The sequence below is a fragment of the Oryzias melastigma genome, linkage group LG17 (genome assembly GCF_002922805.2).
Source record: "Oryzias melastigma strain HK-1 linkage group LG17, ASM292280v2, whole genome shotgun sequence".
In the NCBI taxonomy this organism is placed as follows: Eukaryota; Metazoa; Chordata; class Actinopteri; order Beloniformes; family Adrianichthyidae; genus Oryzias; species Oryzias melastigma.
Window position 1 is genome coordinate 11,481,501 of NC_050528.1, and position 24,234 is coordinate 11,505,734.

General features: G+C 38.1%; 1 protein-coding gene across 1 annotated transcript in view; it reads left to right on the forward strand.

Moving 5' to 3' along the window:
- Nucleotides 1-24,234, forward strand: part of ece2a (endothelin converting enzyme 2a) — an 86,812-nt gene that overhangs the window by 23,424 nt on the left and 39,154 nt on the right. Inside the window, exon 3 of the mRNA XM_024273259.2 lies at nt 22,348-22,631. Within this exon, the coding sequence (XP_024129027.1) occupies nt 22,348-22,631 (284 nt within the window). The remainder of the gene's footprint in view (nt 1-22,347; nt 22,632-24,234) is intronic.

The following is a 24,234-nucleotide window of genomic DNA, read 5'->3' on the forward strand; positions in this document are numbered from 1 at the left end:
TGCGGCACACTCTTGTGGTGCTCAAAAGAATAACAACCGATAAAATAGTTTCTTCTTTTCACTGCCTTTGCGGTCCCCAATACCAGCATGATTTCTGAATTTCATAGCGTTTCTGTGTCCTCTTTCATGAACAGTGTCACTAACTATAGAGGATAAACACAGTTTCCATTTTCAAAAACTGCAGTTTGCTTATTCTTTAATTTCACTCATGCCTTTTTTAACCAGATAACCCGCTTGCCAAGTCAACAGAAGTGTTACTGCCAATGCCGACACTTGTCTATTTCTGCTCTTTATCTGGTGTGTAAATGGCCAGTCGTTATCAATCAATTTACCATGACACAAAACATAATTGGATCTTTGGTTTAGCCTTTTTGAAGAAAGAGTTTGTGGCAAATCAGGGTTTACATTTGGGTGACTTTCTGCTTCAAATATACACTCCCTTCTGTGCATGCTTACCAATTCTCGTAGAGTGGTAAACCCTTCATTTATATTTCCCATCTGTGTTGCTCGATTTTACAAATACTAAGAAGAGATGTAAGCTTCCAGCTTGGGAACATCCCTTAATACTCCAGGGAGAACTCATCGTTTTTAGAAGCTACACTCCTCAGGTTTTCCGTACCTGGTTGCACTAACGAGGTCATGATTGGACCATCACTAACTAAGGTAGTAGAGTTTAGCCTTACTGTCTTTGTGTGTAGTTAATGAAGAGTTAAGAAGAGGAGGAGACGCAGAGATGGAGGGAGAAAGGAAGAATTTTAGGCTGGAGAAAATTGAGCCGCAGATTTTCACAAATCCTGTTGATGGGAGTCCTTCCAGACCTCATGTTCCTGTGGAGATTAAATCTGACACACGCATGGACACACACACACACACAAACACACACCGAGGTGGTGTTTCTTCTGAACACTTTCATCCATAAAATACTGATACTTCTGCCTCATTCTCCCATGTTTTTAAGACTTTTTGATTAGGGACTTTGCTGCTCTTCATTGTTTCTTCCCCAAAGAAAAAGGAAAAATACTCAGATAAAAATCTCACACCGCCAGCTCATTTCTGTCCACGCTGCTGCCTCCACTTATTTTCTGTAATGCCTGTCTCGGAGTATTTGTCTCTTTGTCTTTATCCTTTGCACGCAGTCTTTTCGTTCTCTTTATCTCTGATCTCTCTTCTGCTGAGGAATCCGTGGGCCAGGTTACATAACACATATTAGATAGAAAAGGGGAGGAGAAACGGTGAAGGTAACCCTGTAAAATGGAAGGAATGATTATACCTCGCTTTTGTTCTGACAAGGTGATTTTTTTTTCTCACATTGCAAAGCAGTTGGTTTGGCACATCTCCAATCTAATTATCTTTTTTTTGTAAGGAGCAAGCCGTCTGTTGTTGAAGCAGTTTAACTTTCTTTTTGCATTTTATTTTACTTCGAACACGTTTTTGACAAGTTCTATCTTTTGCTTTTGAACTGCTTCATTTTCTGCTTCTACATCTCTGCATCTTCTCTGCTCCTGTTTCCTCCTCCTCTTCGTCCTCCCTATCTCTCATCCCCTCCTCATCTCTTCGCTATCATGATTACACTTTGCCGGGCTGACCTGCAGTGACATAACCACACTTTGGCAGTAGACGTCCCCCATGCCACACATTTTATTTCCCGTCTCTCTGGGCACTTGTTCCTCTCAGTGTCGTCCTCTCACTCCTGTCTCTGGGACATTTTTCAGGTCTTAATCTCTCCCCCAGTATGTTGCTCAGCAGTGGGGGAGACTGAAGAGGGAGCAGAAGAGAACCTCTGTGTTAGGGATGGGGTTGATGGGATCTCGGTAAATGAAAACTTCACTTTCGTAAATCATCAACAAATGTCCAAGTAAAGGTAATTATAGCTTAATTAGAATTATGCAAAATAACAGTACTTCATTTTTAAGAGTATGTTGGTTTTGTGATGTAGATTTCAATTTCTGTGTTCCCAGATAAATAAAGTGGTTTGGAACAAATACAAAGTTTGGTTAGTTTGAAGATATCCCAATAAGACAATAAATATTTTTTAGAATAAAAGATTTTATAGTTATGAACTTTTATGCTCTTAATTCTAACCACCAGGAAATGAGCAAATTACTAACAAACCGTTGTTTAATGAGTTACAAATGATAAATAGCAGTTAACAGTTTAAGGATCTATAAATGTGCCTTGTTTGTAATAGATCATAAAAAAGCTGTTAGTTTAATCACCTATTTGTTAAGTATAAGGTAATAGTTTCTAAATATGTACGGAAATGTTATTTTAAGTTATTTTAAGTTTATAAATTGTTAACAAACGATTAACATTTCCGACTTTAAAATAATGTCTCAGTAACATATAGACACAATTAGCAAAAACTTACTTAACAAGTCAATTTTACGTAATTAACAGTTTGTTAATGATATGTTACTAATTAACAAGGTTCATTTATAAATTGTTTTCATATAGTTAACAAGTCATTTATAACTTCTCTACATGTGAATGTAAAAGATCATACCAGCCTTAAAAAAAACAGCTGCACATTGTGGTTTCAGAGGTTATGAAAATGAATTAATAAGGATGTACAGTGGGGCAAAAAAGTTTTTGTTAGTCAACAATTCTGCAAGTTGAAAGATGAGAGGTCTGTTACGTTCATTGTAGACACACTTCAGTTGTGAGACACAGACTTTTTATTTAGTCTCCCTTAACATTAAAGTCTCTGTGGTCGGGCAGACCGAGTCATGACTTCAGATACCAGGTCATCAGAGGGCTTTTAACCCCCTTACTAGGACACGATGGATCGACATCATCCTTTGACCACACAGACAGGTCTGGATTACTGTTTAGCTTTGAATCTGATTTTCATTAACTGTCATACTGTCAGACAGTTGCTGACCTTGGTAACTCAGTTTTTATCAAATACATGAATGACTGTATGAAGGCTTAGAAAAAAATCTTCAATCATTTATTCACCAACATCTAGGCAGAAGAATAGGAGCTTAAAAGGCTGGTTATTACAAAGCAAATCTTATGAATATACTCATTTACTTTTCTCTTTGAAATAGCAAAAGGAATACACACGTAGAAATATGTAATTCTCAACAAATACTAATAACCGTATAAGTAGTAACAACACTTTTACCATAAAGCTGCTTGCACCTTTAAAACAACACAAGTTGTATTCTTCGTTTATAGAAGACATATCATATACACCCACCCTAAGGGCTGGTTTGTCCTTTAACCTTTATGGGGTCCAGATGACCCCATTCCCAACGTCAACATACCTAGGATGGCTCAAGGGTTACATAGAGTATATTTGGAAATGCTCGGGTCGTGCTGCTGATGACATCATCCACAACTGGAATTTTATGCCCATAGTGCAGTCGCATGGAAATCACATAATTTAACCTGAATTTATTTCGAGCAATTAGAGTACGCAATGACAAAGAAAACTCTGGAAAAAAAGTCTGTTGCGGATGATGAAAGCTTTCTGAAGAAGTTCAGGCAGAGAGAACGGACAACTAGATAGAAAATAGATTAAGTTCCTTACAAAGATATATATTATTTTTCATATCTTGCACTAAAGAAGGCAATTCCTCCCCTGTTTTAATACTATTATTATTTATTAAATCTTTTTTTGCCTCTGTATTGCCTGGTTGTGCTTAGTGGGCGAACACACCCCTTCCTCCTCTGCCTCATTGTGTACCCGCGTGTTCACAGACACAGCAAGTGCACCATCATGTTGTCCTTCATGCTAAAAATAAATGCTGGAGACGATTGAAAAGGATAATAGCCTCTCAAAAGTTCATCGCAGTTATTGCAGACGAAACCAGCCGACATTAGTATGGACAAGACCAGTCAGTTGTGGATATGATTGATGCTATGAGTGATCCCTGTAAACTATAAACCGGGCTTAATATATGTACTGCTGTACCACTATTTGCCTAGCAAACACTGCTATGACCCACTCACAGAACAAACTAGCATCTAAGTTGTAAAAAAAAACAACAAAAAAACGAATCTTTCATAGAAGAAAAACCTGTTGAATCTAGGTGCTGTAATTTGTCTTGAATTGTCTTTATTCTCATTACGAGAAGAACAAGTCTTTTTTGGCTTCAATGTCTGTTTATGATATTTTTCGGACTACAACGGGCAATTAATACTCTATGGCCAAATCCAAACTCTCCCCCTCTCCCTAGCCCTTCATTCGGCCCTCCAAACGGAGAGTTGCAAAAAAACTGTGCCCTATATTTCGGACATCGCCAATAATCGCCATTCCGCTAGCTTTAGTGGGGAGCTTCCAGCCCTCGAATATACGAATATACATAACAAACGTGGTTTTATAACTTTAAAAAGGTTGTGCTACAACAAAAAGTCATTACTTACATTTAAATGAAAACTTCTGTGATTCAGAGCGCACCTACATGAAGAAAAGTGCTTTTTCAGCGCGCCACAGATTACCCTTGAGACGGAGGACTTTGTATCCCTCTGCTTGAAGGGTGAAATAAAAAAAAATACATGGACACACTTGCATAAACTGCCCCTTCAAATGGAGGGGAAAGGAAGAATTTGGATTGGGCCTTTAATTTCATTTTTTGAAGTCATCAATGCGTTTTATAATGACGTGTGCCTTATGTATGGATTCTGGTTGTGCTTACTGACTTCAAACTGGTGCTCAAAAACGTGTCAAAATGTTTTAGTGTGACTTTGGTGAACTTTAATTGATTGACAGATTGTTGGAGTGTTGTGACTATTGTAAACAGGATCCTCTTTTGGTGCACCTTATGTGTCCTCATAGTCCAGTGTCCCTTATACTCTTATAAATACTGTCCTCAAATTTAAGGGCTTTTTGTTGCAGGATAACTTTTCGTAAGTGACAAAACTTTGGATTAGTTTGATTCCAAAGGAAATGTTTCTCTGGAAAGGAAGTTTTGTTGGGAAGTTTAGAAAAGGTTCTAACCATGGAAACGAAGAAAGAAACCAATGTACTGCACAACAAAAGGAAAGAAAAGTGATCCCGTTCAGCACTGGACAGCTCCTGTGAAGCTGCAGGATTCAGTGAGGAAGAGACGGAGAGAGACGAGGGAGAAGGAAGTTGTTGGACTAGCTGAGATCAACATCATCATGCCGTCATTTATATGAGCTTCCAGGTGAGAAATTGACCTTCAAGGTGGGCCGGCGCTGAGGGGTGGGGGGTTTCTGTGCCACAAGTTCGACAATTTGGAGAACTTGAGGAGAAGTGTTCCTAATCCTCACGTCCTCTCAGTTTGTCTTTTTTTTTAAGTGTGCATAGATTTTTCTTCTGGCTCTCATTAAGTATGTCGTCTGCGTAAACGCCACAGAAAAGATGCCTGATAAAGAATGGAGGAGACAAATCGGATAGTTGGAGGAAGCTCTGTCTACGTCATACCACCCGCTCTCATCCAGCCCCAATGCTCTTCTCTTTATCGTCCCACTTGCCAATTATGCCCTTTCACAGTTATCTCTCTCATCCTGCTCTTCTTCCACGTCGTCCCTTTCACCTACTGCTCCACCCACCAAATTCCTCTGCTCTTATCCCCATTCATTGCCTCAGTCATTCACGTCTTTGGCACACTCATTTCCACTGAATTGAATGTCATTCATACCTCTCTCTCAATCCCAGCAGTCTAGAGAAATAGTTCAGTCTCATCAGTCCTCTTCATACTGCAGTTAGCTCCAGAACATCGCATGAAACACCACTGCGACACTTACCGCTCCTTCCTCCTGGAGCTGCAGGATCTTTGCCGATGAAAGTTCTTCATCATTAAACATAAATAAGTACAAATAATTCAATATAAAAGGCAATATTAAGCTCCTTTGATGCCCACACTTAAAAAAATAAACTAAAAGGAGAAACTCTGGACCCAGTCATCTCAGGTTGTAGAACTTTTTATGCTGACTGTTCACAGTGTTAGAGCTGAAAAGGGTTAAAATGCTTTTAGTTTAGCATCGACTTCATGATTGAATAAGATGCAGTCAGAGCTACACTATAATAATAAAAGTATTGGCTCACCTTCCTTGATTTGCATATGAACTAAAGTGCCTTTCATTTCTAACCCATAGAGTTCAATAAGATGTTGGTCCACCTTTTGCAGCCATTACAGCTTCAACTCTTCTGGGAAGGCTGTTCATAAGGTTGAGGAGTGTGTTTATGGGAGTTTTTTTCCAAAAGCTCAATGGTCAGGTCACACACTGATTGCTGGTGGAGACGGTCTGACTCTCAGTCTCCGCTCTAATTCATCCCAAAGGTGTTCTATGGGGTTCAGGTCAGGACTCTGTGTTCATGGACCTTTCTTTGTGCACTGGAGCACAGTCATGTTGGAAGAGGAAGGGCCCGCTCCAAACTGTTCCCACAAGGTTGGGAGCATTGAATTGTCCAAAATGTTTTGGTATCCTGAAGTATTCAAAGTTCCTTACACTGGAACAACTCCTGATAAACAAGCCCACACCATCATTCTTCCTCCACCAAATTTCATGTCCTAAATGTACCGTTCTCCTGCAACCTCCAAACCCACTTTGCATTGCAGTTCAGGCATGGAAACCCATTCCATGAATCTCTACTGTACTTTTGCTAATCTGAAAGTCACATGAAGTTTGGAGTTCTGCAGCCATTGACCGATGACCCCTCTCTGTTCGTTCACATGGTCTACCACTTGGTGGCTGAGTTGCTGTTGCTCTTCCATTTTGTTCTGATAGAGCTGACAGTTGACTGGAATATTTTGGAAATTTCACCACTGGATTTGTTGCACAGGTGGCATCCTATGACAGTTCCACGCTGGAATTCTCTGAGCTCCTGAGAGTAAAACATTCTTTCACTAATGTTTGTAAAAACTGTCTGCATGCCAGAGTGCTGGATTTGATAGTCCTGTGACCAGACCAAGTGACTAGGAAACCTGATTCTAACCATTTGGATGGTAGAGCTAATACTTTTGTTAATATAGTGTAAATCTGAAATAACTGTTTTTTTTTTACAATTATTATTTTTTTATTGAAAGGCTCAGAGAAAGTGTCAGCTATTTTTACCTGATCATTGTTTAACTGTTTAAGTCTTAAATTTCAGACTTTATTGATTTGTTTGTATTTCTTGTCATCTTTAAAGGACTTTCACTAAAGTCTGAATGTATTAATGATTATGCAACCATGATACACTTGTAAAAAATATGTTTTGTAAAGTTATCTTAGTTAAATAAAAGTTCATAATAAAAAAATTATCAATTTTCTTTGTAACTTAACCAGATATTTTTGTGCCGCTTCATTCTAGCTGTTGTAGTCGTATGAAAGCAGAAATAAGTGCTTTCAAAAATATTTTGACTAAATGATTATAGATAAATTAGTTGAAAACCAATTACATTGCTAAGTGAAGCTCTTTTGTGCTCAAATGTGTGTGTGCTTCTAGTCATTCAGTCAGGTTTCTCCAGCCTGCAGTTTGCATTTCTGGTCTTTAAAACTTATTTAAAGTTGTCGGTCGCAGGTAATAAGCAGTTTTCAATAAAGTGAAAATGAATGGAGTCAATCTGCTTGAGTGTCACGGAGAGCAGCATTCGTGCAGCGTCATTCTGCATGTTGCAGCAGACCAGAGGAGGGGACAAAGCATGCCGCGTTAATCACCATCTTCATCCTCCGACGTGACTCAGAGGCTGACTCATCTCTCATTAGCAACTTCATTGCTGTCAGCTGCTCATTGAAGACAAAAGCACAGACTACAAACAACACTGTCGGCAAAAATATGGTAGTGCCTATAGGAAAAAAAAAGTATCATCGTTTTCTGTCAGGTGAATTTCTGCCACCATTTTTTGTGTTTTAAATGTAAAATTATAGTTGTAAAGATCCGGCAGAAATGAATCATTCATTAATGATATGTAAATATTTTAATAGATTAACTCTTTATTAACATTTTAAATGCAAATAAAAATGCAAAATTTCTCAAAACTGTTTCTTAAATGACTTATATCTGCTATTCTAAGGTTTTCAGAGTAAACTATATCCATATACTGTATATAATAACATATTATCTTTGGCACACTATAGAACATTTTTTTAATGAAATATGAGTTAATTTCACAAGATCCTTTTCCTGCCAGGAAGTAAAACGCCTCAATCTCTGAGGCTCTGCCTTTCGCTGCCTGTAGTTGCTGCCCATTTCATGACATCATCCTGAATTTTTACAAAGATGGATGTTCAAATTGGGGATTTAAAATTAAAGCTAGCTCAGCGTAAAAAGTGGGGGGTGGATGGTGCTGGCTGCACAGACTTGCTGTCCCCCCAGTTCTTGAGAGAACTGGACTGATTTCCCACAGAAATCCAAAATCCTATAGACTTCTATTGAGAAATTAACAGCTATTAGTCGGTCATTTTATTTGTCAGGATAACCATTCTTGCTCTGGTACCTCTTTTTAACATGTTCTTGATACACTCAGTTTTTTAAAATATTTTTTTTCTTTAATCCAAGTTATTCTGGTTATAAACTGGCCAATCAGATGTCTCAGAAATGTTGGATTGACAGTCTCCTAATCCCGCTTTCTGCTAAAGGGGTGTGGCTTTCCAACAAGCTCACTCCTGATTAACAAGAGTGGTTGCCATAGAAATGATGACTCAGACCAACTCGGACTAATCACTGCTTTACCCTTGCTACTATCCTATGGGGTCCAGATGATCCGACCCTTACATTGATGTGTGATCCCTCCCATGACAAAGGTGGACAGGATTTTATGTCTGCCACGGACACCAGTAAAGATAAAGAATCTTAAAAAAAAAAAAAAAAACGTTCCGCATGCTGTCTTATGGGGTCATGATGACCCCACTTTTAATGTGAACATGCCTAGGATAGCACGAGGGTTAATAATGTCATCTGGTCCCAAAATGGTGAAGTCCGTACTGTGGAAAAATTGCCACTGATTTGGCCTAATTTAGTTGGAACCAGAGGTAAAGCCTTTTCTATGAGTGACATCCCACCCCAGTGATAATAAGATATTGTCTATGTTGGGGCCCCATTAACAATATATAACACTTAAAATCTCAAAAAAGTTGATTTTGCATGAAATAGGCTCTTTGAAGGCACAATTTGTAACTTAATGTTAACTAACTCATAAACTAATATGCATAAATGCATGTCTTTTTTATTAAATCTGTCAGTACTGAGAAAACAGTTTATTTCTAGCATAAAATAAAGCTGCTTTCTTTGGTATAAATAGATTTCTTATTAATTTAATGCAGTGGGGTTGGCTTCCCCATCACTCCAGAGAGACAGAAGTGTGACAACACTTTCAGTGTGTTATAATTGAATCTTTGCTGCCTTTTGTGTTTTTATTCAACACTGAGTTCTGACATTGTTAGTGCCTTCTTTTTACACCTTTTACTTCAGACGCTTCACCATTTAGATGGGAAGTTGACACAATCTACTTTTTTTGTAACCCTAAGACCCCACTCCGATGAAAACAGTGTTTTTTGGTGTTTTGAATATGTTCTTGTGGCATTTTTCTAATGATGGAGCATTTCTGAATATTTCTTTATTCAAATCATAGTGAACTGGGAGCAGACGAAGAAATTCAAATTGAAAAATATTGCATTTGTGATGCAGAAAATAGGTTGGGCGGGCTCATAAGTGCTCCATTCTGATGCATCCACTTCCTGACATATAGATCCATGTAGGTCCACTGTTATCTGACTCAAAACTGTCTGGATAGCTTTAATATTGCTCGCCATTTTTGTTGCACCACTAATGTGAAGTTGTGAGGGGCTGTAAGCTAGCTGGAAAGCATGTAAACAAAGGGATGATGGGAAATGAGGGCAGGGTTTCTCCGTGCTAACAGTCCCGCCCACAACTCAGAGGCAAATTTATGATGAACAGAAACTATGTCCTAGAAAACGACACATACTGTTTGATTTGGGCTAAAAACGACATAATCATAATCAAAATACTACTGCTAACACTTTTACAAAAGATCGAAAGATGACCAGAGCGACACTTTAAGCTAACTAAAACCCTAACTTTCTTCTTTTTTGGCTTTTTTAACCTAAAAAACATTAAATGAATCTCTTCAGGTTAGAATTCACACTTCTTATAACTCTATTTGTTCAGAATTGCAATAAAAGATGATGCAAAAAATAGGTTTTAGTTTATTGCATGAGCCATTGCCCCATGCCCTTAGCTTTCTAGAAACAGCATTGATTAAGAGCCTGTGTCCACCTCAGATATGGCACAATGACACTGCGGAGAGACATGCTATTTCCTCCTGCAGGGATCAATATGCTTTGTCAGCCATAAAGCTCCCACAGTGGACAGACTCTCTTCTGTAAAACCTGATCCATACTGCATAATCACGCCAAGGTCAAGCAAGAAAGCCATTTCCATACCGACAGAGTCTCCTTGAGCTGAGAAACTCTCCTGCCAACCAGGCAGAAAATTAAGCAGTCAAGTTTGACCCACTGTGTGTGTGGGGGGGTTCTTTTGTGTGTGCGGCTAAACTTAAGAATACCTGCACTTTCTTTGCCATTTTATTTTGTCACAGATGTAGCCTTGGCAGGTGGCTAATTGAAATCTCACAGACTGCTGTTGCGCCCCCTTTTCCTTTAACATAGCGGCCGCGCGCTTTTTCCATCTATGAATTTGTCTTTGCATCTATTTCACAGCATGCAGAAATTAGTCACAAGCATCACCTACTCCTAATGTTGCCGCTTGTCACACTCATTGAAAAGATTTTTGCACAATGAAGTGCAGTTTTAGGAGGTTCAGTGCTAATTGTCATCACAGGTATATTTATGAACTTGTGGGTTTTGAATTCTGCAGACTCGGCTTCACCAAATAATTACTTTGAAAGCGTTTCCACTTAAATTTAGGCATTTGGTTCTACAATTATAGTAACAAAGTTATTTAAGCTCCATATTTAAGCCTCTTTTTAGTGTGAGATAGACACATTTGACTAGATCTTCCTATAAAAAACTGGGGACAAAAATACTCCGTCAACCTCATGTAAAGCGTTAGCTAGTGGTTATTCCCATTCTATTCAAGTAATTAATACCTCACCACGTTTTAATAGACAAAAATGAATACATCAAAGCACAAAAGTGTTTGTTTATAAGTCTTGGACTTTGCATTTGTGCTATTTTATGTGCAAATGTCCCTAGTGACATAAGACAAGTCCAACTTCAAAATAAAGTTTTGTTGATGAAGCTGTTGTGCATAAAGTAGTACAAAAAACTTAAATCCTCCTCTAAAACACTTCTGACTGGAAGAAGAGCTCATGTTGCAGAAAATGTGCTGTAAATAAATATACAGTCAGTCTCTCACATATGATTCGATACACATCTTGATACACGGGCCATGAATCGATAAAAGGTTTAACTAACTTTGTGGTGATACGATAAAGATTTTGTTTCTGAGAAACAAGCTGAAACAGAAAATCACATTTTAAAGAATTTATTTGCAAATTATGATGGAAATTTAGTATTTGGTCCCATACAAATAACAAGCAAGACTTCTGGTTCCTGTAAAACTTTGTCTTTCACTCATTGCCTGTATTAATGGCACTATATAAAAGACACCTGTCCACAACATTAAACAGTCACACTCCAAACAGGACCAAAGAGCTGTCTAAGGACACCAGAAAGAGTTGTAATAGTTGAGATCTATATGGGTGTGTCCCACTTCTCTGACCTTGTAGAGGAGCTGTTATAAGGGAATGATTTATCAAATGCTGCCATTTCTGACATGATACTGGTATGAATTGTTTATTAAGTCATATTGATTTACTTTATCGTACATCATCTGTACAAACCCCCATATGGTCTGACACTTGTACTTCTACAGTTACACAGATAGGGCAGATCCTGTTACATCTTTGGTCTTTTTATTCATTTGTCTTGTTCTTTCAATCATCCCGTAGGCAGTCATCTCGCCCACTACGTCTGAAAGCTGCCCACCCTTCACATTAATGCTCCATCCACCGTCACTCCACAAACTTTTAAACAAAGCAGTTTTTACCCTTCTAATGACAAAGATGGCTTTAAATGCAGGATGTAGTCCTGAAGCTTTTACAAATAAGTGGTTTTCTTTGTAGATGTGGAGTTTAATGCACTTAATATGATGTACAGGGGCTGCTTAACTTGCATTAATGTACAAATTCAGGCTACAAGGACTAAATGGAGGCATAAAACATCTGTGGGTGGTTTTCAATAAATGTTACATACCATTTTTTTTTTTCTTAAGTGTCTCTTTCCTGTTGTTTCGGTTCACTAAGCTCCTTTTTCTTGGTGCCTGTTGGTATTTTTTATTTTTTTTGACTGGGCTTTGGGCTCTGTGCCATAACAGAGAGGCGGATTCAAATGTGGAGTCCTTCCAAAGTTCCTCCATCTCTCTCGCTCACGCACACTTTAACACACTCCATCAAACAGTCACACTGTAACAGGCACACGCTTAATTATTCAGTCACTAATTATCTCTACAGCCGCTTACATAACTGAGGTTGCTTTTGTAAGTGAAAAGAAGAAGAGACTCGCGAGGAGAACTTGCCGGAAAAGCCGAGCTTTCGAGATAGATTTCATCTGGCCGCCGTGCTGATGCAACTTCTGTGAAGCATCTGAAACAACTCCAGAAACATTTGACTGAAGAGTATCTACATCTGGTGCACATGCAGTGGAGGTCAGGGAGAAAAACCACAAGTTTCTGCACATTTTTATTATAAGATTCTAAAGCTTTAAATATGAGTAAATAATTCCTGCATCCTTACTTTTTCTCCTTTTTCTCCTTGAAAATGAAATAAATTCCCCTCTCGCCCCCTCAGTGTTCTGAGACCCTTAAGTTTGGGCCCTCTACCAAAGGCCTGGGAGTATAAGGGTCCTGCACAGATTTTGAACATTGAACTCTCCCAGTTTTGGGGTCACAGGCCAGAGTGTTGTAATGGGATCATTGTTTCTTTCTGTTAAGAATGTCTGAATTCTCAGATTAATTTCAAATCCATTTCTAAAAATACAACTATATGACGTCCAAGATCACTGATTATGATACTAACGGGGGGTAGTAAAAATACACTTTAGGAAATGTATTCGTTGTTCTAAAATAGAAATTATGTTAGACTCTAAATATATAAACTAAACAAAGCGCATATGCTACTGTCACTGGAAGTAAATAAATCTTCACTTTACTGAAATTATTTCTGAAGAAATTTGTTTTAGAGATCTGTAAAAAATAATAATAAATAGATTACAAAAAAAAATAGATTGAAAATTTTGAATATCACTTTAGGAAGATTACACAAATCGTGTGTTCAATTTCCTCTAAAGTTGTTACAAAGTGATTTTTATTTAGGTCCTATTGTGTCTTCATTTACTATCTTCTTGTCATCTATCTACTGGAGCTCAGCTAAACTTTGAGAATGAGGAACTGTGGAGAAACATTTTTAAGGATTTTTCGGTAAATAATAATACAAAGCAACAGAAAAACCTTCGAGTGACATTTATTAAAGTGATAATTTTCTTTCAAAATCTTTATGTTTTTATTATTATGTTTTGTTGATTCTGATCTGTTCAAAATAAAGGAATAAATGATGGTGTTTAATATTTTAGTTTTAATTCATCCAGTAATCCTTGAATTCATGAATCGAATTGCACCCAAAGTTTTAATCCACAGTCCTTTTCCTTCACTTATTCCAGTTCTCCTTTAGCACTTTGTATTTCTCAATCTTCAAATCTTTCTTCTTCCTGATGTTACTCTATTACTTGGGATTGCTACATCTATTAATATAACCACCTTTTCTCATCCAGCCCTACTATCTTGAAGCTTCTTAGCTTTTTCAACTACCTTTGCAGGTGTTTCCCATCTTGATGTTGGGACTTTTAGACCACAGATGTTTCTGCACACCAAGCAAGCCTCTATATTTGCCATGCCTGCTGGCATCTTACCCTCTCCTGTTCTGTACTGAATTGTCTCAGGGGCGTCTTTGCACAGCTTGAACTTGGAGTCCTGCCTGGTGTGGTAGATCCTGGCCTCTATTCATGTCGTACTTGGAGCTTGCTCCTGTGCTGCCACGATTAGCGGCTCTCTGCTGTCCCTAATTTCTCTCCTTACTCTCTGTATCCTGGATATTTGTGTCACTATAATTTTACAACCCTGTTGTTAAAACGGAGTAGTTACAACTCTGAAAAGCCAATTTTATAAACTGTTTGATTCCCTTTACAGGTTAAGTCGCCACATGGCATGTTGATGTTTGCATCTATTTGATTGTGTTTATTAGCTCTCCTTTTGGTAAATGGATTTTGTCCTCTCTTCCTCTACGTTCTGACTCGAGGTAAACAAGCTCACATGAGATATACATCACCCCCAGTTGTTTAGATGTTTAGTGTTCCGTTTTTTTATATTTATTTTGGAACTTGAAAGCCTTTGTTTATTTCAGTTTGGTTTTAATTAGGGCTGCCACGATTAGTCGACTAATCGACTATTAAAATAGTTGACGACAAATTTAATAGTCGATAAGTCGTTACTTTATATTAGCTATATGGAGTCATAGTGTAGTGAAGTTGAAAGTTATAATGGCTTTCTGCTAGCTTTTTTGACGGTTTTGGCATTTATTAAGGTTTTTTTAAACTATTTTGGAATTTAGCTAATATTTCATCTACATGTTAGCTGTTTTGGCTAATTTAGTTTTTTTTCCTTTCAGTTACATGCTAGCTATTTTGGCTAATTTGTGATTTTTTTTTTAGGCTATTTTGAAATTTAGCTAATATGTCAGATAGATGCTAGCTGTTTTGGCTAATTTAGTCTTCTTTTAGTTTTTAGGCTAATTTGGCATTTAACTAGTATTTTAGCAGGTTACATCCACTTTGAGCATGAGTCTACTAATCGGAAAAAATAAGTGGTGATTAATCAATTATTAAAATAATCGTTTGTGGCAGCCCTATTTCTTATATACCTTTTTTTGTTATCAGCTGGTTCCACCTGCATCAGGTGTATTAATTCAGACAGGAACTAAGCACAGCCAAAAGTCCACAAAGCTAATTCAGGGTCAGACAGGCAGAGGTCAATCACGAGCATGAAGAGAGTAGAATAGTCTGGGTCCAGGTGAGGGTCAGGGCAGGCTGCAGGCTGAGATAAAGCAGGGTCAGAAACAGAAGATCAGGTCCAGATAGAAACGCTCAGTAATGCAAGGCAGGGTGGTACAAACAATACTTCGCACTGAGTGAGGCTCTGTGTGCTGTTTAAGAAGCAGATGGGTGATTGTCAGATTGGAGACAGCTGAGCTGCATCCAGGAACTGTGCGCTGGGGTTGCTGGGAGATGTAGGGCAGTCAGTACTCAGGAGATGGGAGATGGAGCGCTGACTCCTGACACGTTCAGTGCATCTGTTATGTTAAAGGTATGATAGCAAATACATATTAAAATCTAAGCAACCTGCTGATGATTACACATTTCTCTTTTGAGCCACAGAGCGTTCAAACTCAACAAATATAGTTATTTGTTTTATATCCCAACTTCATAGGCCATTCATTTCCCAAAGTCTTACTTTTTATCAAATTGGCAATTGGGGGAAATCATAGACATATATGTTTAGCTGGGCCTACTCACCTGTCAATAAAAAATGTGCTCCTAATTTACAAAAATGTTCTAATAAAGTCACCCCCCAATAAGAGTTATCAGTTATCTGAAGTTCCCTTCCGAAGAATATAAAGACACACGGACAAATACACATAATTGCAGAAACATTCTTCCTTCAATTCCAGCTTATAAAGTTATTTTTCCTCCCTTTTTTATCGTCTACTCCTGAAATTTCGTTTTCTTATTGGTTAAGCAAATCGGATTCAGGTAATCAGCAGAAATTAGGACAGGGACATCTGAAGCACAAGTTCGACACTTGTCCTTGAGGAATGGATTTGGACTCCCTGACCCAAAGTGATTCTACTGAATCAGCAGTGGATATTATTGTACTTTAACAGGAACAAAACAGGAGATGGTAGTAGAACACATAAACAAATAACAGCATGGCATGTGACATTTCCAGCTTTTATTTAAATGTGCTCCTATGAGTAATACCCGCTGTCACAGTGAACGCTTTCACACAACCACTTAATGTCCACCTTACAGAAAAACAAACTGGCTTCACACGCGCTTTCCATTTGTTGACATTTACTGCGGTTGCAGCTAATCTTGGCAGAGTGTCATCATGGCCTCAGTTTACTCCAGGCTAGCCCCGGCCAGCATGTGCGGGGGGGTGGTGGAACTGGATGTTGTTGCTAAATGTGCATGTGAACATTCTCTTTCATCAGCAAAGGCCAAAACCTCCATCCATTAATGTGTCCATACCAATCTGGGATGTGAAGGAATCCCATGCATGCCCCTGACGTCATGGAGTTTCCACTGCTGTGCTCAACGTTCCCCACGGACCGCCGCTTTGATATTTCACACTGCTGGCTCACGCGCAGGGGTTCCCCACCAGACACCCCTCCAGACCATAGATGGATGCCTAAAGTTGGTCTGTTTACATGCTCGTCCTGCTGAAGTTTAGAGGTCAACTTTCCAACAAATTGTCTTTAAGTTGAGGGCAACTTAACTGTCTCCAGAATACTTGCAGAGTTCACTGCTTTCAATCAGTCACTGTCATTTTTTATACTGTTTTCTGTGTGGTTGTCACAGTGGTTTACTGGAGCTTGTAACATCTGTCATCAGACATTTGCACATTTATTTCAAATCATAAATCCACATAATGTGCACGTTTTAAACTGTGGAGAAAAAAAAAATAGAATCGGCTCAAAAAGGAAAATTCAGTTAAAAAAAAGTTATAATTTTTTGAAAAATTCTGTTCCATAATCTAAAATTGAAATACATAAACTTCAAAAAATATTAAATCTACTTTGTTTGTTTAGTTAGTCTCCATCCACTGGCATAATAAAATTATATTTAAAAAGTTATTAATATTTAAGGCTTTAAGTTAGAAAGAAAAGCTAAATAACTATTCAATATAAGAGTCCTTATATATCTGAAAAAAATATTTAACTGTTATCTTTAAAAACAAAGCTTTTTTTTTTTTTTTTTACTAAAAAGCAAATACATTAAAAAAACAAATACTAACAGGTTACTTGTTTATCCATATGATCGATTTTTTTTTGCAGGCTTGTTGTGATATGGGTGAAATATTTTTAGACCAAGACCCAGTTTTTCCATCATGTGCTCACTTTTCCAAAATGTGATATGACATCTCTAACTTTAGTCCTGCTGCATGGATAATCCGGTTAGGATGCTCCCAACTGTCACCTGGGTTAAAAAGAGACTCCAGACTTTTGCTGAACAGCAGCATCTTTCTAATACTTTTTGATGGAACAAACACATGCTATGTTCTAGGTTCACACATTTATCTGCAGGATAGTTCCACTGGAATCTAAGCTAAAATCATCTATTAGTACAAAATCAACCATTCCTAAAAGGATTGAACAGGATATTTACTTGCAGTTTTCCAAAATAATTCACATCACAATCATCCCAGCAACAGGTATATGTCAATAAATAAATAATATTTTCAGTTTTTGTATGTTTCCCTCTCCAAATTGAAAGTAAAGGGAGAGTAAAATGATGCAATATGTGTGTGGCCCTTTATGGGGATATGCAGTCATCATCCACAAGAAAATGTTGCATTACAGACTCACTTCCCAGCGCAGGGCAGCAGGTGTTCTCAGGGTACTTCCATTCTCACGAGAAGACAGCTTCTTTTCCCAGGAACAAAAAAATTACAGAATACAAACCCATTGTTCTAGTACAGCATGTCTGAAATGAATTAATAAATGCTTGCATAAGTCACATATTTCTCTCACACTTGTTAAAAGCAGTTCCCTGTGTTTTTTAAATTATGATTATGCCATTTTTTCAAAATCAAGACACAGTTTTTGCAGACTAATTAGAAATTTGCCTCTGAGTTGTGGCGCTAAGTAAGCCTGCTCCCACTTACCATCATCCATGCTCTTCTGGTTACTTACAACCCCCTTATAGAACGCCAAGTTCACTTTAGTGGTGCAACAATTATCTTTTGTCTTCTCCTGATTCATGACTTGAATAAAATTAGAAATACAATTCCAAACAATTGATTTTCTTTATTTATGTCCTCCACCATCAGAAAAAAGCCACAAGAACATGTTATAAAACATTATTTTAATTGGAGTGGGTCTCAAAGAACACACAAAATGACGCACTTCTGCATAGACAGTTTTCCCAGATCACCTGCTGAAACACCACACCCATAATGAGAGTTGTGTCCTTGATCATAGCTTTGCAGCTATATTTGTCTCGGCTCTCCCCAAAATAAGACCGCATGTGATACCCTCCTATTTGGAGCAAAGTGCAGGAGAAAGATAACACAGTCGCAAATAGCTGTCAGTGCTGGGACAACCCTTTGGAAACTGTGTCTGGTGTGTTTGGGAACGTGTGAGGGGAAGAAATGACCTAATCCTCATAAATATCTGCTTCTCTGCCTGACTAACCACAACAAGCTGCAACAGGGCTTTTGATCAGAAAAAAATAACAGTAGTTTTTTTCTGAAAAGTGTAAGTTAATTTTAAAAACATTTTTTTAAAATTCATTTTTATTCATTTCCAGAGGAAAAACATAAATATAATTCATTAAAACAACACAAGGCATCTTTTGTTGAGGAAATAAAAGGGATCAGAATGAAGAAAACTTAGTTTTCTGCCCCTTCATTTATTCATTTATTTATTTAGAAAAACCAACAAATAGTTGAAAGTTGTCCTACTAAAGGTAGTTTGGGTGTTATTTACCTATGCTATGGTGACAAATACAACTGCCACCGAGCGCTGGAAGGCATTTCATGCCACCACCACCTGATTTATATATTTTTTAAATTGTTACGTGGTTATGAATGTAGTAGACGGGGGCAGACGGGCGTCAGTATGACGACATTACAAAGGCGGCCACAAGGCAGTGGCAGATGGATCTACTGCAGCTGGTAGCTGCAGTAGATCCATCTGTAGCTGTTCGGCACCACTGGTCATTCGTAACTCTGATCATATGACACATTATAATCTTGTCAATTTACAAATTTGAACATTTTTAAACAACATGCCTCCCAAGAAACCACAATGTTCGTCAATAGCTGTGGTGCAATCAACGCCATGACCTTGGAGACCCTCCTATCAGTCATTAAAGCCTTGTTTCCGCTGAGCGGTCTGTTCCGGTTTGGTATGTTGAGCGTTTCTATTGTAAAATGGACCCATTAAACAGTTCTGACCTGTCCCTGTTGAGGGCTCCCATCAGTTGTAGGTACATAAAAAAATAGAACGCAACTGCTGGGGTGGAGCCACAGTGGAAACACGGCTTTATTGCGCTGCTGTCTTCCTGCCACCTGCCTGTCACTTGACTCCCACCATGCAACTTCCAAATGTCCCGAGTGGCTGCTAACCGAAAAATTGTCCAATTGCCATAAAATTTGAACTTTTCTTGAAACCTGTGCAGCGTGTAAAAACTACAAATGCTATTCACAGTGGGATTTTTGTTATACTTCTTTACCTACATGAAACATTCACCAAGCCATTTTAAAGACTCAATGAAAAGGGACTGAAGTGGATCGTGAAAATGAGTTCAAGTTTTATCCCTAAGTTCTTACATTAGAGTTGAGGAAAATTGATTTTTTGTTATTGTAAGCACGGGTGCAGTGGGATTACCTCATGAAACCTTTGTCACGCACAACAGTACAGATGGCAAATCACTATACAAATGTACAGTTAGTCGAACGAGACCATAAAATATAGGATTTTTTTGTTTTTTTTTTTTGGAGTCATCTGCTCTTAACCTAATTCATCCAGCTTGGTAATGACAAACCTAAAAGCATTAAAAGGCAAACAAAGCCTGAAAAAAAGTCTCCAATTGTCCTTTTCAGATAATTTTAGATTCTACACAGCAGACTCTGTTATATTAAAGCTTTTTTAATAAAAATGATTTTGTTTAGACTTTAATAGTACCTGTAAAAAAAGCGGTTCACCTAATATTTATTCATATTGATGCCTAATGTTTTAGTCACAGCCTGCATTTAGATTATTTACTGTCATCTGTGCTTGAGTTGATACCATTGGTAACACATATGCTCTCCATATGTGCTGGGCGCCAACGAGAACTCCCGCTGCATGTACACATTTCAATAGGTTAGCAGTGTGTTGTTGTAGTGTGAGACTTTTAACTGAATCATTCCCAGACACGGGCACAAGCACATATGTGAAGCTGCAGCAGGCTGGTAATTAGTAGAAGCAATAAGGTGATAACAAGCGGCAGCCACACGTTTGCGAGCGGGGTGTTGGTGCCAAGTCACAGCCCCACCCATCACACTCCTGCACGTCCTTTGACAGATACCCGATATGTGCACTTGTGCATTAAAAAGGAAGATATCACTGTCTTAAAGTTGGGATGATTCCAACAAAATCCTTGCCTTAATATGTGTATATGTTCCCCACACGTCCTCCCTCAACTCCTTTCTTTCGGTCTGCCTATCTTCTCCACCCACTCCTCCTCCTCCTCCTCCTCCTCCTCCTCCTGCATCTACACAGTGAGTCATCTGATCCAAAAGGTGAGATGTTGGCTTCTCTTGGTTATTTTCATCTTGTCTTGCCACTTGCAAGATTCTCTCTTCACTTTTCTCTTGTCATTTTCCTATTTTCCATCCTCGGCTTTCATCCATCTGCCACCCAGCAGCAAGCTACAGGTTGAAACCTCGGTAATCTTTTTGAAGTCTGACATCACTGCAGCATAAACTGCATTCACTCTATGAGCCCATGTGAGGAGAGCAAAATTTCAACTCCGCTCGATGTTCGTGACTCACTCTGGTGACATTTTTTTTTTTAAATAATTTTTGGTTGTGTAAAGTGGTTATTGGGGGTGTAACCGTTCATTTTAGCAAATGTATGTTGTTGCGGATACAATTAATAGTCGATATTGGTTAATTTTGAATGTTAAAATTTGATCCAATTCACTGACTTAAAATCAATCCAGGATATATTTAGCCAAAACTTCTACCAGTTAAACCCGATAAATACCAGGTACTGAACAGTGCAGGTGAAGTTTTCCAGATTCTTTGACTGAATCCAAATTGCTTCCCTACCGCCACGACTTCTCTCTCTCTCCATGTTTATACATCCAAATGAAGAGATGTGGACTGTGTCCGAATTCCTTCACTTCTAACTATATAGTGTCCTCTATATTACGTTTGCCATTTTCTAGTGCTGTCTGAATCTACATTCCAAAATCGAGAATTTTCCCATAAGACTTTGCAGAAAGCCAGTGGGCATTGATGCTCACTACATTAGCGAATATAGACAATTTTTGCCAAAAAAAAACATGTTTAAATGTATTTTTTAAACAAACAAATGGACTTTGTAAAATGTTCATATTGATTAGATTTTTATTTTGTGAAATCTGTGATGTCCTATATATATAAAAAAAATAGGAAGTTGGGTTCTGAATTGCTTTTAAAATTTAGGACACTAGATAGTCCTGCACTATGTAGTTTTTTAGTAGTTTAGAATTAGAGTGGGAGTTTAGACACAGCCATCGAAAAAACTATGTCTTCCAATGTAGATGTCACTACCGATTGATGTTGTCATCAATAGTTCCTGGATAGCCAGTCCTATGTCCCTATGGCTCCTCCTTACAGACTCACTTAAATAAAATTATGTTTTTTTGTTTTTTTTTAACATACTCTTGTTGAATTTTCTGTAGTGATGGAGGAATAAGAGAAATAACCACAGACCACCATGAGTATTCCAGATCTCCAAGTCCTGCTAGCTGATTAGCTCCATCAGATGTCTCCACACTCTGATTGCATGAACACACCTGGTCCAGGTAATCAGCAGCAAGCAGTGCAGGGAGAACAGGAGAACAGGCATGGTGGTAGATCTCGAGTACCAGGAATGAGCAGCTCTGCTGTAGAGAGATGGACAAAGCTGGGTGTGACGTCACCCATAGATAATGCCTTACCGCCGGCTCTAGTGAAATGAAGCCAATTTAGTCTCAATTTTCAGCAATACGGGCGCCACCATTTGGAGCCAGTCGACAATAATTGGTCTGAGTCATGTTTCTAGAGAAACTACTCTCGTTAATCATGACTAAGCTTTTTTCAAGTCCACACCTCTGTTTATTCCTCAATAGAAGTCTATGAAATGTTGGCTTCTTGGAGCCAGCAGGTACTTCCTATTTGGAACGGGGGCGGAGTCAGGCTGTCCAGTGATATACAGTCTATGATAGGATCAGGAACAGATGAAAACCTGCGGTTTGAAAAACCTTGGGTTTTGCGATGCAACAACTGCCATGGACGGGCCAAACTCTCCCATCTTATGGGTTTTCTTTCCCTTTGCATGTTTTCAGGTTGTGGAAACAGCAGCTTAAGTGGCGATATGTACGATGCTGGCTACCACAACATCACCAACATCGATTACTCATCGGTATGCATCGAGACCATGAGCGCCAGGTACAGCCGCTGTACTTCCATGACCTGGCAGACAATGGATGTGCGCGAGCTCTCCTTCTGTGATGCGTCCTTTGATGTCATCATAGAAAAGGCCACTTTGGACGCCATCATGGTGGATGAGAAGACGCCTTGGGAGGTGTCAGAGGAGACTGCAAATTTCATCCACCAGGCTCTCACAGAGGTAATATTTCACATCCGTATACACTGGGATAGAATTTGACGCAATGTGGAACATTTGTTATAAACCATTACTCTAAATGGAAGTTTCACAAAACAAAAATGAGGTGGAAATCTAGAAAAATCAAAGGCATAGATGTAAGTGGACAGATGACCCATGTGATTGTGCAAACTGAGAAGAAGGCTCAAATGGGAAAGGCATTTTGACCGAACTCAACAATTTTCCATATTAGTAATGGGTCCAAATTGGGTTGACTCATGCGCCCAATACACATCTCAATAAGTGCAGAATTGAGCTCTATTAAAAATGCAAAGTACCAGTGTAAAAATATCCCTCCACACTCAGCTATCACCAATACAAATAAAGCAAAAGATTCTTCTAACCAGAATGAAAATATCTTTGTATAAAATCTGACTTTTTAACATCTGATTCAATGAGATTGGTCAAAGAAATCCCCATGAGAAGCAAAAATCAGTGGTGATAACACTCAGATGTTGAGCCTGTGGAGATTTGTTTCCTTTTTCTAATTACATTAAGCAATTAGGTTGGTTAATTGGTACCGCTGTGTTTCTCTTTAAAGTAGTACTTTATTAATTTGACATTAGGTTTGGGAAACGTTTGACAAAATTTTGCCCAAAATTTTTGAAAACTTTGTAGCTGTGACTCTGACAATCACAGTCACAGCATCAACATAAAATCTAAGTACTGGCTTTACTAAAGGTTTGTGTGGAAAAAAAAAAAGCATTTGCAAACTTGACAACCTTTAAAAACAATCTACTTGCTAACTGGATTACGTCTGGTAAAAAAAGCAAACATTGAAATCTGCAACCTTTTTTTGCATATTTATCATTGATGAATACCCACAGTTTAAGTTTTTGGAAATAAGTGCACTGTAAATCTTGATTTAATCACTGCAATCAAAATTAATCACCAGAAGTTAATTAAGCATCAATTCTAGACAATTCAAACAAGAAATCACACAAACACATCAAAGTCATTTCAGAAATAAAGACATACATTGATTTAACGATGAAGAAAAATAATCAAAAATGAAGGAAGATGATACCATGATCTTATAATCATAAATAGGGATTTCTGCACGAAGGCAGTGGGGCAAAAAAAAATCAGACAATATGATTTTTTTTCCTCATTTTGTCTCTCAAAGTATCTATGGCAAACATTACAGCCCTCTCTCATCTTTGTAAGTGAGTAAATTTGCATAATTGGTAGCTGGCTAAATGCATTTTTGTCCACTTTAGGTCACTTAAATTAATGAAATACTGTATAATGATTATCAACTAAAGTTAAGTTGAGTTTGATTTATTGCGTGAGAAGGAGTTGGTGGAAGCAAACTTCCTTAACAGCAAAAATACAAAATGCATAAATAAAAAGTACAACAATTTCTACAAAATAAGCTGTAATATATTTTTTAATGCCACAAACTATTTCAAGTCCTTATATTGGGTTTGATCATGTTTTCTTTGAAGAATTTTTTATCAAAACATTATATGAATTATAAAAGATATTGAATTTTCAGTCCTGTGCAGTGTTGGAGTTGACAAACTTAAAACTACACAAGAAAAGTACATTTTTTCCAATTCACTCC